Genomic DNA, 15,675 nt, shown 5'->3' on the forward strand with positions numbered 1-15,675 from the left:
TTACAGTATCTGAGATGTAGCATTCACCACGAAAACTTAACCTTGTTCACTTATCCATGAAATAAGGACACATGAACAGTCTAACAGGCATGAGGACCTTGCAAGGAGTGCACATACCAAATATAGTTATCCTATAACTCATAATAAGAAAGAAATCTAGAATACTAAAACATCTCAACTCTTTTTTCCAAATAGTCAATGAACCATGAAAATGATGTCAAAGACAATTGACATAGGACAGAGATAAACTTCGTAAAATAATGCAAATATAAAAAAAAGGGATGAAGGATCTAGGTCTTCTACCTTCTGAAATATTAAGCTTTCAAGAAGTTTGTTTATGCTGCTGTTGCTGTCGTTGCCAGATAATGACAATTTTAGGAAGGAAACTTAAAACTGTTGATTGATAAATTTGCAAACTAACACTCAACAGTCATTGATGTACTGTTGCAGCTTCCAAACAACATAAACATATGATGATTAGACCTTATATTATTACCAACTAACTGACACAGACCTATACAGGATGTATTGGCTTTCCGAACTATGAGTCACAAATTGATGAGAGTTACTACAGAGACTATTTATGTATACTACCATAAGTATAACATTTTTATATTTTATTATTAATATCATTTCAAACGTCCAAACTTCTTTATACATAGCATACAAGGATTCTTATATGTAGATATATACAAATTTCTTTGCAATTTACATTCATAAAATAAACATAGTTTATTTTTAATATTAAAAGAAAAAGTAACGTTCAAAGTCTCCTTTTTGAGTACATCCCAACCAAAATAGTAGTTCTAATAGCTGTCTCCGATCATCTGCTACCATGATATTATATGATCTGGTGTACTGTATACATGATTTAAAGTTATCCACATTTTTATTCAATATCCAAGCTTCATAGTGTTCTAAATCTGATTCCAGTAACATGAAAACAACCTGAAAATAAACATATTGTAAAAGATATAATTAGGGACTTCATTAAGATATATTACTATTGGAAAGAAAAAAAATCCTATACATTGGTGATGTGTGCTTTAAATTCTTACCAAGTTTCATATATGTCCAATTGTGCAACTATAATCTAAGAAGCAATTAGACACTGTTTCATTCAAATTAAATTAATATGTGGAACAAAAATAATGACTGAGTGCATATACAATATTAGGTCAATGTCAGAAAAATATCAACTTTTTTGTATGAGGATGAGAAACTGGGGAGGGGCGAGGTTCTTCCCCAGTTTTGCGTCGAGTACAAAAAAGTTGATATTTTTCTGGCATTGACCTTATATTGTTTTTATACTGCAACTTAAATAAATAAATTGATAGTTATTTTAATTGTAACACAAATTTCAAACTTATTTTCATCACTTTATGAACCCTCTGACTGTGGAAAAAGTGTCCCATGATGAAATTGACATTGCACAAAATATAGCTGTGTTACTATATTTAGGAAATAAACACAACTAGTAGCAGTATAAAAATAAATATTGAAAACAATAATCAATGGTGATTAACCTGGATAAGTACAGTACTACCTGTGACATTATCTTATTCATGGTGGCCATAAAAGTTATGTCCACCATGGTGGCCCTATATGTCCATCATTATACCCCCTGTTGCTTAATTAATACACAAGGTATTAATCAAAAACTAGTCAAGGATGAAGGTAAATCTTGACTGCATTGAAGTGTTAAAATTATATGACTTACAGGTCATGTGTCTCAGGTAAAATATACATTTATGTGTATGTGAAATTTAATTACTGTGATTATGACATGAAAATTCTAAAATAAAATTAAATAATATAACTAGTTGAATAAATAGCTGATTTTTTTTTTTAATTTGACTCATGAATATTTGTTTTGACATTTTACCTTTTTAATAAATTTAAGTTATTTTTTACATGTACTTTATGGTAAGTGAAGAATAAATGAATATCATCTTCTAATATAATGCAAACTTTCCTAATGCCTCCCTTTTTCTATTGAAAAGTTGTTTCTCAAATTAATTTTCTTAAATCAAAAAGATTTATACTTAAATCATAGTAGATAAACTTATCTGCATTCAATACTGTTTTACAAATGTTAAAGATTGTCTTTAGAACTTATTCTAAATAAAATTTAGGCAATTCCTTATTTCTCTATTGAATAAATATATTCAAAATATTCATTAATTCAAAACAATTTGATAATATTTGTAATGTCATATAACATATGGTATTTAGTTTGTGACAAAAAAAAACCAAACAAACAAAAAAACAATTATAATGCAAAGAATTAACAATTCTATAAGAAATTAAAACACATGGATTTTTTTTAGGTTTCTGCCCTCAGTTCTAATAACTATTTATAAGGGAGCCAATATTTTCAACATATTGATGTAATACAGGTTTAGCATTTCTTTCACTTTTTGTTCTTGGGTAAGAGACAATATTATGAGAAGGTGAACAATTTTCAAATAGATTATCTCAAGTTGTTTTGTTAATTTTACAATTAAGAAAGGAGTGTTCTTCATTGTCCAGCAAGTGGCACAGTTTACATATATTCTATCTTTTCAAGGAATTTTATATTGTCCACTATTTTCTATTTCTAAAATTTTATGACAACTAACTCTCTATGTGACACATTTGAGTATACAGTTTTTACCGAAGTTTTTATTCTTAAATCTATTTTCAAAAATGTTCTTATATTTTTCTTTAAATTGATTTTTCATTAAGGGTTTTAAAGTCTTAATTTATTCTAGTCCCTGAAATTGTTAACTTTATCTAAAAGGCCTGGGTTTAGGGAAATATTTGCAAATGTATACCAAGAATATGTATCATACCAGTCCAGCACTTCCAACAATATAAATGTACACAAAAAAATGATTTAATTAATGGACCAGTAAAGTGTAACCATCTATATAAGTGTATTTTGTCAAATTTTGGCTTTTAACTGACAGATATTAGCCAAACTGAAGATGTCATATTTAATAAGTTCACATTTGTTTCAAAAAGGCAAAGCAAGACAGTTTTTTTCTTTAAATATTTTATATTTGTAGTTTTCCTGAATAATACTTGATGTTATAAAAATTTATTATAAGAGGATTGATATTGTCTGATCATTTTATTTCTTGTTAAGAAACAGGCTTGCTAAAAATTACTTCCTTCATGGTTTCTTTAAAAATATCATTTGCTTGATTTATTAGTTATTATTAATGATAATTTATTAAATAATGCAAATAAACAATTAAATACAATGAACATCATGTACATTATTTTTTTTTTTTACTTTTAAAAAAAGATAATTAAAGTCTGTTGTCTTTCAAATGCTAGTCAATAACTTTATCTTTGACAATTTTGTCTTCTTGCTTCTCAAGATTCTTACTAAGAAGACATTAAAAGAATACGAAACAAAATCATACAAAATTGAATAAAAACAAATTAAATAAAAAAATAAATTTGAATAAATTCAAAAGACAGCAAAATCAAAAATGATATTTAATTAACAAAGACTAAAACAATGTCTTATTCTACATTTTCAAAAAAAGGTGAAATGTCAATTTTGAAAGAAACCTAAGTTACCTGTACAGGTAAATTTTAATAAAGAAACACACAAGTTGAAAACTTCAACCCTGATTGATTACAGGTAACATTATTATATAAAACATCAACCTATGTTTTATGACCCCAATAAATGGCCAACATCTCAAGATTGAATACCCCAATAAATGGCCACCATTGGATGTTGACCATGCAAGAGGGTGGACATAATTAAGAGAATGTCACAGGCTGTACTGTAGCTTGAAAAAAACACAAAAATATCAGCATTCACCTCAAAAGCTAACCAAACCTTTAAACAGTCTTCTAAAAGGATATAGTAAAGATACTGTTGTCAGGTCATTAAAGATTGCATATTTTGGTATTAATATTGATTCACTTATAGGGTCTTTGAAACAGGAAAAAACACATTTTTATAATATTCTAAAACCAGTTGTTGGCATGATACAGGTTATGTTCCTCTCATATATTTTATGATGGTATAATACTAAATCCCTAAAGGGAGGGATTGTACTTGATTTTCATATGATGAAGACATAATCTTTCAATCAGTTTAAATGAGGTCTGGAGCTGGCATGTCAGTAACTGCTAGTAGTCCTTTGTTAATTTATGTATCATTATCATTTTGCTTAGTTTCTTTTTTTACCTAATGGCTATTCAGACATCGGACTTGAACTACTTTTAAACTCAGTTTTACTGCACTTATTGTATGTGTTTCTTTATTCTACATTAGCTAGAGGTATAAGGGAGGGTTAAGATATCACAAAACATGTTTAAACCCGCCACATTATTGAGCATGTCCCAAGTCAGGAGCCTCTGGACTTTGTTAGTCGTTTATGTTTTTTTTAGTTCATTTATATGTTTTGAGGTTTAGTATGAAGTCCATTTTACATTGAACTAGGAACTGGTACGCATTTTTATTTAGAGGTCCGTCTCCAAGTGTGAGGTTTTCTCACTGTGTTAAAGACCAATTGGTGGCCTTTCGGCTGTTATCTACTCTTTGGTCAGGTTGTTGTATCTTTGACATATTCCCCATTTCCATTCTCAATTTTATTTTTAAAGAAATTAAACCTTAGCTGAAAAAGAGACCAAAATCACATTTGGCAAAGTTTAAGTGCTTGTAAATAAAAAATATATTAGAAAACCAATCAGTTATGGTATTTCCAAAAATATTTATTTTTAACCTACTCAATAAACAGACTCAGAATTCATAAAATATCTCAAGTCTTTAAGTTTTCCTCTACTGCAATATGTATATTACAAGTTTAACAGTCCAAAAAGAGAAACACACATATGTTATAAACACAGAAATTGAAAGTTACCTCAGTCCTAAAACAAACAACTGCAAGAGTACTTGGAGCAAATGTTGAGTTCCAAATATCAGACATGAGTTGGAGCCCTATCTGTTCTAGTATACATTTGTCCAAATGTCCCTCTATCCATGGAGTAGCTGAATCCTTGTCACCATCTGTCTGACTTAAACCATTGTTTTTAACCTTAATAAAACAGGTAAAAAGTTCAGGAATTAATTATATGTTAGGTTAAGATATTAGTTTCAACATATTTATTTATAGTGGATTAGGTTATTGCAACTTATGTTAATCCTTTTCCTTTTTGAAATCTACAAGGGTGTCTCTACATCCTAGAGATATGGCTTTCTCATAACACAGGTCAGCCATTTACTGTTCCCTTCCGACGGACTATCATCGTTTCCTTAAGACCCATTATTACTCTCGCAAATGGTGTCCAGGGAGAGCCGAAAATTCAGTCAGCCAATTTTTTTTGCATGAATCAAACAGGATTTTTCTAAACATCACAAAAATTACAATGGCATTTTTGACTTAAATGTCAGACAAAATTGTGATAATAAAAGGGCAGCCCCGATGTTCCGACACCCCGTTAGTCCGACACCCCATTGGTCCGACACCCCACTAGTCCGACACCCAATTGGTCCGACGCCCCATCGGTCCGACACACCAATAGTCCGACATTACAATTAATACCGACCAATACTATTATGTAAATGTTTATCTTTACGAGGAACAACATAAGATAACTTGCATACCGGAACTGTGAACACACACTTTCCACATCAATTAACTATTCAATTAAACTGATATCTGAATGGAATTTTTTACCCCTCACCCCTCCATTGCGGGAGATGCAAACAACAGTCTTCATCTTCAACTCATTCATTGGTAAATGAATTGATTCAATATTGTTGATTAAAGATATACATTCATTGGTTAGTTTAACCGAGACCGAAAACTGTGAGTTATTTCTGTACTTATTTTATTGTTTATTGTCTGTCCTATTATATAATCTATTGTATTTGAAATAAAAGTGAACACAAATTCAGGAATTTTGCGACTTAGATCAAGGGGTACCCCTAGAGTATCTATATCAAATGCAACAAAAAAAATCGACCTGTAAGAAGGACAATACAAATGTTCAAGTTAAACAATCCCTACATATTTTTGTTTAGGGGCCAGCTGAAACACGCCTCCGGGTGCGGGAGTTTTTCGCTGCATTGAAGACACATAAGTGGCCTTCGGCTGTTGTCTGGTCTTTGGTCGGATTGTTGTCTCTTTGACACATTCCCCATTTCCATGCTCAATTTGACTATTAAGAAAAATAAAAGTTGTTTAAAACAAAAACTCGCACTCTCAACCTGAAATGTAACTAGGTGATCTGGAAGGATATAAACAACACCACAAAGAAAGTCTCACCAGAAGATCGGTATATTCTTACTTGTTTCCGGTATTCGAATGTGCAATAGTAGTTGCACGGAACCAAGAAAAAAAAAAACACGTACATATAATATATTATTACAAAAAGCATCTAGCTAGGTAAGGTATCAAAATATCAACGAAATAAATGCAGTTTCAAATATTGAAAGTAATGTTATGGCAATTCTGTGTTTGTTTTTATACGCCCGTAAATTTTTTGACTGGACGTATTATGGTATACAAATGTCCGTCTGTCCGTCTGTCCATCTGTCTTTTCATAACTTTTCACACTTCTTAGTTATATTAATGTAAAGATATGTATACTTTTTGGTGAGGATTCAAAAATCTTATTTTAGAGTTATTGATTTTTTTTTTTGTAAAAAAAGGGGGATTCTCACATGTCGCGCCATAAAGAAACTCTAATTTATCATATAGTATTATTGCATAAAAATTCACACACAAGACGACGGGCGTATCATGCGCTCATGGCGTTTATTAAACACTGTGCATATTTCTACATACGCTGACGTCATCGAATGCAAAATGGAGTTCTTTATCGCTTCATATACCGTATACCGGGTTGTTTTTGTGGGGTGTAAATTTTCGCGAATAGAATAAAATCTCCAAATTAAATTCCGCAAGTGAACATGCAAAGGTATGATAAAAGTTATGAATCCGCCAACCCGTACATAAATTGCTAACAAAAGCACGCAAGTTTCACATGTGAAGCACATGAGATGCAAGTAAGAATTATATGCAAATCAGGTTGCTCACATGTGCAGTTTGGTAGTTCATATGTGCCCACAAAAATCTAACATAATGCTCACATGTGCAATTCAAACCTCAGGTGAGCTTTTATCATCCATGTTAGTTTTATGTTAGTTTTGTACTTTCAAAAGTTTTTCCATTCTTCTAACCATCTAAAACTAACCTACATCATTACTCATATGAGCTTTTTCAGAATGACATGCCCAGTCATGTACTTCCTGTAAATTCAAATTCAAAGCATGCAATAATTGGAGGGAGATGGATATGAAAAATGTTAAGCCATATTTTGTGCTATTTGAAGAAAATGGCATTGTTAAAATCTGATAAAACCAGTGTGGCTGTGGTTAATTATTTGTAAGTTATCATTTCTATTTCATTATGTTCATTTTTGTGTCAGATACCGAAATATCATATATTACAATTTTAGTCCTTATTTGTTGGAGTATTATTTTGCAGATTGCTTCAAATAGGTATTACATGTATATAGATAATTCCTTTTTAAACTTTCTGAAATACACTAGTACTTAATCAAAGGCATTCAATATGTACTAAACTTGCAAGTCCACCCACTAGTTTTAAAATGTAATGTTATGTTTTTAATCATTATGGTTTAAGTAACAAAAAAAAACCCAAAGAATCATAATTAATTGACAGTAATTAAAGAATAACACTTAACATGATGTGTCAGTTATTTTATTTTTAATTGAATTATTTAAGATATTCATTTAAATTTGAAAAAATATTCCTATTTGAAGCAGCCATTTTGTTTTGATCTTTACATACACTTTAATCATTATCATCTGGAATTAATTAGATAACAAAATCAAATGGGTCAACTAATATTCACGTTTGCAACATGTGAGCAGATGCTCATATGAGCAATCTGATAAAATGCACATGTGAAACAAAAGCTCATATGAGCATTTGCACGTGAGGTTTTTAACATGCAAATTAGGTTAGTTTCATATGTGCAATTTTTTTGCTCACAAAATGCTCACCTAATTTGCATGTTAAAAACCTCATGTGCAATCATGTTAGTTTCTAACGTAAGCATCTTATGTGCAACATGTTAGCACGTTTTGGTAAGGGAAATTAATGACTTCCAAAATATTTCGCATTTATACCTTTAAAATTCAATGAAAATCGTGAATTGTTACACCCGAAAAAATAACCCGCTATACGGTATATTATTATAACCAATGAAATTTCAAGAGTATATTTGTTTTAATAAAATTGAGAATGGAAATGGGGAATATGTCAAAGAGACAACCACCCAACCAAAGAGCATACAACATTCAATCATAAAAATCATGCATATCATAGTCATGATAATATTACGCATAATAGCGTTTGCAGGTACCTAGATACATGGGTCGTCTTATTGGCTATAATGCACGCGAATGCATTACAAGAATTGTATGCATGCTCCTTATTAACATAATATTACGGACGTACTTATACAGGCATTTTCCTTTTGAAAACTATCACCAGTTGTGTTTATACCTTTTAGTTTATAACATACATAGACAATTTATACTGTCATCTCATGACTGTACACAATTCAACTAGAGTCTCTCAAGGTAAAAATCATTATTAATAGTATTAAATACTAGTATTAGATATTATAATGATAACAAAAAAATGCAAAATTTCCGTAAAATTACAAAACTCAGGGGCAGCGACCTAACAACGAGTTGTCGTATTCGTCTGAAAATGTCAGTGCAGATAAATCTAAATCCGAAAAACATTTTTGCCACCTGTCAGATTTGCTCTATATGCCTTAGTTTCATAGATATAAGCCAAAAACTGCATTGTTTTCCTATGTTCTATGTTTAGCCATGTCGGCCATGTTGGTTGGCAGGCGTGGTTATCGATCGGAGATATGTTTTAAACTGGATACCCTAGTGATGATTCTGGCCAAGTTTGGTTAAAATTCATTAGATTCAGAGAAGATTTTTGTTAAAGTTAACAGACGACGACGAAGACAGACGCCAAGTGATGAGAAAAGCTTACTTGATCTTTTATGTCAGGTGAGCTAAAAATGTACATATTTATTAGCATATGTTAGTCATATTACACGGAGTCTAATGAACAGCTTGATAATCATTTTAAAGTTTTTTATGATTTTGCTAATTTTCAGGTATAGGCTTCAACAAGTGGATATATGAAACAGCTTTTAGGAATTTATAAGTCAACTGCGATTGTCGATTCTCTTAAATGGAACTTATTTCCCCTAAAATTGTGTGATGACGATGTTTTAATCGTGCCAATATATATATATAAAAAGAAGATGTGGTATGATTGCAGATGAAACAACTCTCCACAAGAGACCAACATGACACAGAAATTTACAAATATATGTCATCGTACGGTCTTCAACAATGAGCAAAGCCCATACCGCATAGGCCCCGAAATGACAATGTAAAACAATTCAAACTAGAAAACTAACGGCCTTATCTATAAAAAAAAAATGAACGAAAAACAAATAGGTAACATATAAACATACGACAACCACGGCATTCCAGGCTCCTGACAGGCACATACATACATAATGTGGTGGGATTAAACATGTTAGCGAAATTCCAAACCTCCCCCTAACCCGGGACAGTGGTACAAATGTATAACAGTACAACATAAGAACGAACTATACAAATCAGTTGAAAATGGCTTAACTCATAAAATGGACAAAAATACAAGTGGATGTGGTCGGGTACTTGTGTAAATTTTATATATCTTTTAATGTACGAACGCAGTTTGCAATTATGTTTTTCAGTATTTCAAGCATTTGCATAGTTATATATAATGTCATAATCTATGTTAAAGTGTCGGACTAATGGGGTGTCGGACTTATGGGGTGTCGGACTATTGGGGTGTCGGACTAATGGGGTGTCTGACTAACGGGGTGTCGGAATATCGGGGCGACCCCATAATAAATGCACGCAATAATTTCTGAATTTACAGTTTATAGATACTTTGTAAGGTCCAATCTGTAGATTTTTCGTTAGAAGTTTTCTGCTTTGACTCTATTTTAATGAGTTAAGATCTTTTTAACAGAGTTTGTTCATAAGTTATGTTGTGCTGTTACACCACTATCATATGTTAAGGGAGGGGTTCGGCACCAGCAAACAAGTTTAACACCACCACATGCTATATGTTCCTGTCCAAAGTCAGGAGCCTGTTGTTCAGTGGTTATCAGGGAGAATGCTTGTAATGTTTGTTTTTAGTTAATTGTTTTATTAAAAATAAGGCGGATAGTTTTCTAATTTGAATTGTTTCATATATATAGTTTTCATGTCCTTGCCTTTTATAGCTGTCCATTAGTTATGGGTTTTTCTCATTGATGAAGGCTGTATGGTTGCCTATCATTGCTCACATCCACTTCATTTGAACTTTGGCCGATAGTTGTCTCATTGGCGTTCATACCATATCTCCTTATTTGTATATATATATGTACATGTTTCCAATTAGTTCTTGAAAACTGTTTAATAATCTCTGGGTTGGTTTGCTGTCTCAGTGACATTTACCCAACATCTCTTCATATTTTTGTATAAATTAATATTGTACAAACCTCTACCATCAACATTAATAAATGAGGTGATCCAGCTTTAGTTTCATGTTGATAAAATCTTACATCAGAAATATAACCAACAGTTTTATTTCTTATTTTTAAACATTTTTTGCTAGCTTCCCCAACTCTGAAATGTAGAAAAAAGACAAGACTTTTTTAATTAGTATATTTGCAAATGAGAAAGCCAAAACAATATATGTTTAATTTGAAAATTTAGATCCTTGATAGAGGTTTTGATAAAATTTTGCAAACTATATGAACACACTATTTAATTATTATTATACGTACATACAAAGCTAATACTGTTAAAAAAAAATATATATACCATATGTCATGTACATAATGTCATGAATTTAGGTATTTAATTTTTTTTCTAATTTGCTCAATTATTTTTAATGTATGTATCTATTAATTGAATTTCAACCATTCCTTTATGATCCTTTATTATCAAAAATACACAGGGTTCTCGCTAAGGATTTTTGAAGGCGAGTCCAGGGACTCATCATTTTTTGGCCATGATGAGTCCAACAGCAAGAAGAAAATATTTTATTGCAATATAATGTAATATTTTAGTCTCCATTGCCTTATAGAGAAATGAAATGACATTAAATTCAGATCACTTTTAAACTTTAGCTATAAAATGATGACATTTATGTTTAACTGTGTTCAGTTTATACAAAATATTTCAATCTTGATGCATCTGTGGAGTGGACTCACCAGTTTTGAAAATGGTGAGTCCAGACAGATTTTGATGAGTCCAGGACTCATGGACTCGCCTTAGTGGATTTTTTTTATAGAATCTAGTCAAAAAATTATATATATTACAATATACAATGTAGTTAATGATATTCACTTTTTCCTAAAACATTTATTATGTCAGATCATAAAATTCAAATCATTTCAAACTTGGATACTCCATTTTGTAGTCAACATGGTCAACAACATGTAAAAGATTTGAATTGTTGGCTACTTTTTCATAACAATGTGTTTTGGAATAGATTAAGGTAAAACATTATTCTCATATACATGTATATATTGTAAACCAACTTATTTTCGCCATTTTTTGCGAGTATAAAAATAACGCGAATATAAATCTTTACGAATTTAGAAGACTTTATCTTTTGTTATTAAACTACATCACGTAAATAAGAAAATCGCGAAAATAAAAAATAAATAGCCGTGAAGTGGACTTAAAAGAGTAAAACGTGAAATAAAGAATCCGCGAAGATAAGTTGGTTTGCAGTATACAGTACCTACTCTGGATTGAGAAAACATATCTGTGCAAACTTTAGGAATATTTGAGTGAATACACTTTCTTGTAATATTTCTTGATCAGAATATCTTCCAGGTGGAACTGGTATAGGATTTATCAACTTTTCAAGGATTTCTTTCATACCAGAAACAAATAAAAATATTCTGTGAAACCAATGTTCAAACAGTCTACAAAATAATATATGAATATAAATTTAAAATATAAATAAAATAAAGTTCCTATAAATAAAAAGTAAAAAATAATAATGATTTTATTATATATGTATGCGTGTTTAGGATTGTGGGGTTTCCTTTTGTTTAAATAATGGCAGTCGGTTGGAATTTTCATTGGGTCAGAATCAAGAAAATATTGTAATTTTAGTTCTGGTATTTTCCACCAATTGATACCTCAACCATTTAAAAAAATAAGTTTGACAATAAAAAAGAAGTTAAAAAAAAAAACCCAACTAAGCCCTTCTAGGAAGAGATATCTTTAAAATGTAGATAGACAATTTAAGATGACAACTTTTAGACTTGTTACAATTTATATTGAAATGTGTCCATCCAGGCATCCGTCTATCATTGAAGAATGAATAATGCCCCCTATATTTATATGTATTTCTGTTGTTTTAAAACTGTACATTGTTGTAGTATAAATACATGTAGCTTTTATAATGTTTTGTTAGATTCTTTTCGGAGCTGGTTGATCGTTACAGAATATCTGTTTAAAAGATGATATCAAATATGTTCCTTATATATCCTAACTACAATCCTGTTCCCTCTTAACCTAATGACCTACCAATTTAGACTATTTACAGGTTTGTAATAACTTGAAAACATGATGGGTGCCACAAGTGGAGCAGGATCTGCTTACTCTTCTAGAGCACCTGAGATCACCTCCATTTTTTATTGGGGTTCATGTTGCTTAGTTTTTAGCATGTTTAGTTTTCTTGTGTCTTGTGTATTAATATTTGATTGTTTAACTTTTTCTTTTTTAGCCATGTGTCGATGTTAGTTTGTTTTCAATTGATGAGTTTGAATGTCCTTCTGGTATCTTTCGCCCCTCTTTTGTACACTTGGATTAGGCATTGTCATAAATGTTTAATATCATGTGCTTTTGTCATATCAGGGCCTTTTGTAGCTGTCTATGCAGTATGGGCTATGTAATTGTAGAAGGTGGAACTGTGACCTATAGTTAATATTCAAGTCATTTGGTCTCTTGTAGAGAGTTGCCTCATTGGCAATAATATCACATCTTCTTTTTCATATATATTTATTCAATAAATATTTAATTTATAACATGTACAAAATGTATAAGGTTATCAATTAAAACGTGAACCTAAACTACATTTTTTACATAAGTGTCCTCACCTTCCCTTTAATGAATGTGACCTACTGGATTTGTTGAATCTGGGTCCGTTCGCGCCCAATCAAGCTCGTCCCTTTCACTTTCACACCCCATACGTTCACACTCCAAGTCTGTTCGCGCCCAATTTTACAGAGTTTTCGTAAGTGTATTGCTATAAATATATATGTCATTGTTTCTAAACAATTTGAGATTCTGACAAGGTTTTAATTTTTGTATCATGGTAAGTGTTTTGCTATAAAAATTTATTTTTATGTCCCACCTACGATAGTAGAGGGGCATTATGTTTTCTGGTCTGTGCCTCCGTTCGTCCGTGCGTCCGTCTGTGCGTCAGTTCGCTTCAGGTTAAAGTTTTTGGTCCAGGTAGTTTTTGAAGAAGTTGAAGTCTAATCAACTTGAAACTTACTACACATGTTCCCTATGATATGATCTTTCTAATTTTAATTCCAAATTAAAGTTTTGACCCCAATTTCACGGTCCACTGAACATAGAAAATGATAGTGCGAGTGGGGCATCCGTGTACTTGGGACACATTCTTGTTCCATCGTATTTTATAATTAAAGTGTGATTCTGACAACAATCACAAGTATTTCATTTTTGTGTTAATTCTTAATCATGTTTTGGTTAGTGTATTGAATTAAAAAAAAAAAATCATTGTTTCTAGCCAATCTGACAATGTGTTGAATAAATGGTAAGCATGGTAGGTGTATTGCTATAAATATATTTTTTTCATTGTTTCTAAATATAGTGAGATTCTGGCAAATTTTTTTTTTTGGTGTGTTGGATAAATCTTAATCATGTTTAGGTAAGTGATTTCTCTATATAAAAAAATTGGGCACGAACGTGAAGGGTGTGAACAGACTTCGGGGGCGAAAATGTGAGGTGCGAAAGTGTATTGGCCGCAAACGGACTTGATACCTTTTTACCAGATTTGTTAAACATGTACATGTATCATGAGCAACACGAAGGGTGTCACATGTGGAGCAGGATCTACTTACCCTTTCCGAAGACCTGAGATCACCCCTTTTTTTGGTGGGGTTCATGTTGCTTATTCTTTTGTTTTCTATGTTGTGTCATGTGTACTACAAAATGTATTGTTTGTATGTTTGTCTTTTTCATATTTAGCCATGGTGTTGTCAGTTTATTTTCGATTTATGAGTTTGACTGTCCCTTTTAGTCTGGTATCTTTTGTCCCTCTTTTAGCAGTTTTCAGACATTGATCAACAAAAAATGTAGACATGGTTGATGAAAAACATGACATTTGATTGAAGTTTTTAAACTGGAATATTACCTATTACTCAATCTGTCAGTTAATATCAAATTTGGAAGATTGTTATTCTCTCTACACCTCGTTCTTTCATAGAATTCAGATAATGTTTTATTAATTGTACAGATGATCATTAACGATTCTTGTTCTATTTCCTCTTCTTGTAACATTAATGCTAATGGTAGTGTTGATTTCTTACTCCAACTGACACAAGGGAATGAAAAAGTAAGAAGGTCCCTGGTGAACATTTTGAGTGAATCAATGGTGGTGGGAAAGTTTCCAGATCCATTGGATCCCTTCTGTAAAATTTTAAGATTTTGAATCAAGTTATCCATAGATATAGGCTTCTCCGAGAAAATAACTCCAACATCGTTCAATTTTCCGTCTATCAATTTCGGCTTTTTAGTTTGATGTCTTTTACAGTTAGGAAAAAATTCAATGTCTGAGCTGTAACTTGATTCTTCGTTGCTAATGGTTCGTTTACATGTTGCCATTGTAGCTGTCAATGTTTATGGGAGGTACTTCAGTGTATTTTTCAACTAGATCATCCACAGATCAACGAAAATAATGACAACATCCGGTTGTTACTGTAGCGCCGTCTATTGGTTTTTAATTGTCTGATTGTAAAATCTCAAAACAAGTCGGTTACAAATTCCGGAAAATGAAAATATAAAATTTGACTAATTTAAAGCAAGTTAAGCAAGGATGTGTATAGTAAACAAATTCTTGTTTTAATGATATAATTGCATTTATCGATACAGTAAATCTGTACAGTGAATTAGTGTATATCATCTATTGTAAATCATACAGATGACTCCGAGTCTCAAGAAGAAACGGGTCTCTGACTTGAAATTAGAAAAAAAACCGTATTTCACCAACGAGCACTGCCTGGTACCAATCATGATAGTAATAATTGTCACATAAAACCATTTTTATATGATTCGGACGCAATTACAGTGATCCCTCAGTGTATTTATATTTTTATCTAATTTGTACGTTTTACCAGTTAGCCTCATTGTTGTCTCATGATGTAAGCAGTGTCTTTCTTCAAAAAAAAAAAGGGGCGAGGTCAAATGAGCGATAAATAAAGAGATTTACGGAAAGCTGTCGAAAAGCCAGTGAAGTTCAAATGTATATCAGCAGTGCTTGTTGGAGTTGTGAAAATGTCAAACTGTCG

At 31.5% G+C, this 15,675-nt stretch overlaps 1 protein-coding gene across 1 annotated transcript; it reads right to left on the reverse strand.

Moving 5' to 3' along the window:
- Positions 1 to 598: 598 nt before the first annotated feature.
- LOC143044975 (uncharacterized) lies at positions 599 to 15,090 on the reverse strand. The gene is made up of 5 exons (XM_076217253.1): positions 14,523 to 15,090; positions 11,872 to 12,054; positions 10,615 to 10,741; positions 4,872 to 5,045; positions 599 to 948 (listed from the first exon to the last, which is right to left on the reverse strand). The coding sequence occupies exons 1-5, from the start codon at positions 14,990 to 14,992 to the stop codon at positions 745 to 747; spliced, it is 1,158 nt and encodes a 385-aa protein (XP_076073368.1). The 5' UTR covers positions 14,993 to 15,090; the 3' UTR covers positions 599 to 744.
- Between the last annotated feature and the right edge of the window lie 585 nt (positions 15,091 to 15,675).

Source organism: Mytilus galloprovincialis, chromosome 9, assembly GCF_965363235.1.
Source record: "Mytilus galloprovincialis chromosome 9, xbMytGall1.hap1.1, whole genome shotgun sequence".
Lineage (NCBI taxonomy): Eukaryota > Metazoa > Mollusca > Bivalvia > Mytilida > Mytilidae > Mytilus > Mytilus galloprovincialis.

Bases quoted from the DNA above. Each gene is read 5' to 3' on its own strand.
- LOC143044975 (XM_076217253.1), bottom strand. From the start codon at position 14,992: ATGGCAACATGTAAACGAACCATTAGCAACGAAGAATCAAGTTACAGC. The intron at 12,055-14,522 runs GTAATATTCCAG...ATTATTTTGTAG, and splicing joins ACTGACAGATTGAGTAATAG to ACTGTTTGAACATTGGTTTC. The intron at 10,742-11,871 runs GTAGGTACTGTA...TCTACATTTCAG, and splicing joins ATATGTTTTCTCAATCCAGA to AGTTGGGGAAGCTAGCAAAA.